Source organism: Propithecus coquereli, unplaced genomic scaffold, assembly GCF_000956105.1.
Source record: "Propithecus coquereli isolate 6110/MARCELLA unplaced genomic scaffold, Pcoq_1.0 Scaffold98, whole genome shotgun sequence".
Lineage (NCBI taxonomy): Eukaryota > Metazoa > Chordata > Mammalia > Primates > Indriidae > Propithecus > Propithecus coquereli.
In genome coordinates, this window is record NW_012156173.1 from 2,723,064 (window position 1) to 2,726,184 (window position 3,121).

At 38.1% G+C, this 3,121-nt stretch overlaps 1 protein-coding gene across 1 annotated transcript in view; it reads right to left on the reverse strand.

Annotated features, from left to right (window-relative positions):
* SLC18B1 (solute carrier family 18, subfamily B, member 1) overlaps window positions 1-3,121 on the reverse strand; it is a 47,869-nt gene that overhangs the window by 15,901 nt on the left and 28,847 nt on the right. Inside the window, exon 6 of the mRNA XM_012665173.1 lies at window positions 1,562-1,718. Within this exon, the coding sequence (XP_012520627.1) occupies window positions 1,562-1,718 (157 nt within the window). The remainder of the gene's footprint in view (window positions 1-1,561; window positions 1,719-3,121) is intronic.

The following is a 3,121-nucleotide window of genomic DNA, read 5'->3' on the forward strand; positions in this document are numbered from 1 at the left end:
GTGAGCAGATGTAAAGAAGGAGGAAGAGGGACTCAGCCACCCACAGCTAAAGCCACATTGTCCGTGGGTCTAGAAGGAGGTAAGAGAGAGGCAGAACTTAGAGAATATAAAATTCTGCCAATGTCAGAAAAATCGAATTTGTTTAATTTTCTAGCTTCTATCTATAAACTCTCCTAAAATAACAATTTTTAAAAGTACTTCTAAATGGGAACACTTAAATGTATTTTTACAGCTTTAATATTATCAGTCCTGGAGAGTTTTTAAAATACCAGTTTTTTTCCATTCAATCTAAATAAAAAAGCCGTCAGTGGATAAACAGTGAGTTTGTCAAAACCTTTTATTCACAAAAATATAGCTACCTGGGATTTTGTTAAGTTCAATAAAGACACAGGGAAATTTTAATTGAGAAGTAACAGGAAAGAAGAGAAATAAGTACCAACTAAGCAGACTGGTGGCGATGAGAAAGGACTGCAAAAGATACCAAGCGGGGAGAGGAGGGGATGGGAAGAGGAGTGCAGGCCAGGCCTTAAGGGGTAACAGAAGCTGGGGCCAGTCCAGCACCTAATCACAGAAGTTCTAAATACCCAGTTCTACCATTAACTAAGTAGTATGTCTTAGCAAAGTCTTTTTTCCTTATCGCCTGTCGTACAGAGTTAACAAAAGTTTTTCTCCTGCTACATGAGAATCTGGGCTGGTGTCTGTTTCTTAATTATCAGCCAAGTACCTAACAAACCAACCTGAGCACAGCCAGGTGTTCAATGACAGAAGCAACAGCGTTGTCACACTCTGAAAGAGGACAAGCGCCACCGTGTGGCTCCACGTGGCACTGCCTCTCTGATGCCGTTCTCCGGCTCTCAGTTAACTCTAGCTCTGCGCTGCATACGTACAATGCCCACTACGTTACTAGGCAATGTTGTCCGCAATAAGAATAACTCTGATTGGTACATTTGACCTGGACGAAAGGAACTACGAATAAGCCATAAACACCTGATGAGGACACGATGTTTTGTGCCTCCCTGATTGTGCTGACTCTTGTACCTGGCCTGTCTCTCCATAGAGACCCTCGCAGTGGTTCCCATGTTTTTATTAGAGAGTAGGTCGACTCCTGTGGAGCATGACGCTTTGAAGCCAAGGTGATTCCCATTGCCACCTAATGTGGACCTATGTCCTTGCAGCTGGGCGCTGCTGCATGCACAGCTGCAAAGGCTGCTGGGAAGAAAGCCTCCTAGGAAGACTGGGGCCACATGTGGCCCATGATAACTCCTTGTTCTGACATTTAGTTCACTCCAAGAAGACCTCTGGTGTGCACATGGTAATGGTTTATGATCAGAAATTAAATATTTGCTAGTTCTAAAGGTTGGAAAACAATTTGTGATACAAAGAAATTCCTATAACCTAATTGCTTACAGTATATCTGAAAAGAGAATCAGTTCTTTCAGGGTGTTCTAAAAAGCTATTATTGATTATATAAAATAAAAGTGAATATCTGGAAAACTGTTCACTTACAAAGGCATAAAAATATATTCAAGATTCTTAAAATGAGTAATAAGTGTGGGCTTACCATAATTGGGTAAAATATACATGTTGAGTGGTACCATCATCAGAACTACGCATCCCAGAAAAATAAAAGGCACCTCATAGCCAAAGGATTGATACAAAAAGCCACCTACAGGAGGACCCAGTATTAGTCCTAATCCAGAAAAAATCTCAAGACTTCCCTAAAAGTGGGGGGGAAAAAAACTGAGTTAATATATTTTATTTGAAGAATTAACAAGATACTATCTGAAAAAAAATTCTATGCACATCACAATTTACACACACATACAAAAACCCAAGATGGACCAAAAACCTAAACATATATATTAAAGTCATCAAAGTATAGACAAATAAAATATGGGATGTTTTACTTTTTTAAGTCTTATGGTGGGGAAGGTATTTTAATTATGCCATAAAACTCAGAAGACATAAAAGACTGATAAATCTGATTACATGAAAATATGAAAAAACTATGCACAGAAAAATACATCAAAAGACAACCTAAAAATAGAAAAAAAAAATACTGACAAGAACTAATTCCCCAAATATATCGAGAGCTACTACTAATCAATGAGAAAAAAATAACAGCTCAATAGGAAAATGGGCAAATGCTATAAATAAACTGTTGATACATAAAATGAAATGAAATAGCTCTTGGAAGAGGCAGCTTGCCCTCACTTTTTAAAAGAAATGAACAATTTGAACCACAAGGTACCAATTTTCACCTATCACCTATCAAACACTCTGCATCCAAGGATGTCGGGGCAGAGGCACTCTCATGCACTGCTGGCGAGTGAACACTGCAGGGCCATTTGGCAAATCTGTCAACATTACAAGTGCACATACTCTCTGACCCAAAACTCCACTTCTAAGAATTTAGCTTACAGGTATAGCCATTAAGATGTGACATGGTATATATACAAGCTTACGTACTGTAGCACAGTTTGCAATAGGAAAATATGTAAACAATCTAAATATTCATCAACAATGTAAATAAACTAGGTTATATCCATACAGCGAAATAGTAGACAGCCAGTAAAGAAAAGTAAAGAGTAAGAAAGCTCTTTGTATGTAGATATAGAAAGCTCTCCAAGATGATTTCATTGTCAATATAATCAGCAAGGTGCTGAACGGTGTATGTGGTATGCTACCATTTGTATAAAAAAAGGGGGGAGGGAAATCATGTTCCGTGTGTATGTGTGTGTACATGTGTATATGTGTATATACATACACACATGGAATCTCTCTGAAAGAAACCTGTAATATCTGTTGCTTTCCCAGAGGGAGATGGAGGGCTGAGCACCTGGACAACAGGTGTGTATATGAACACTGAGTAACAGTAATATGTAGAATATACTTACTATATTCTATATTCCCTTGTTACCACATAAAACTGTTTGGTTAATTAAAGTTAAAGTAAACAAAACAGTGCTATGGAAAAAATAGTTTACTACTACAGAAATTGTACCATTTCAAATCAATCTAGTTTTTAGGGGCTTTAAACAGAGACCTGTGGCTTGCAACCTTACATCCTCAGACCTCACGGAGTGCACGAAAGTTGACCATTAATAACGTTCAGCATTTC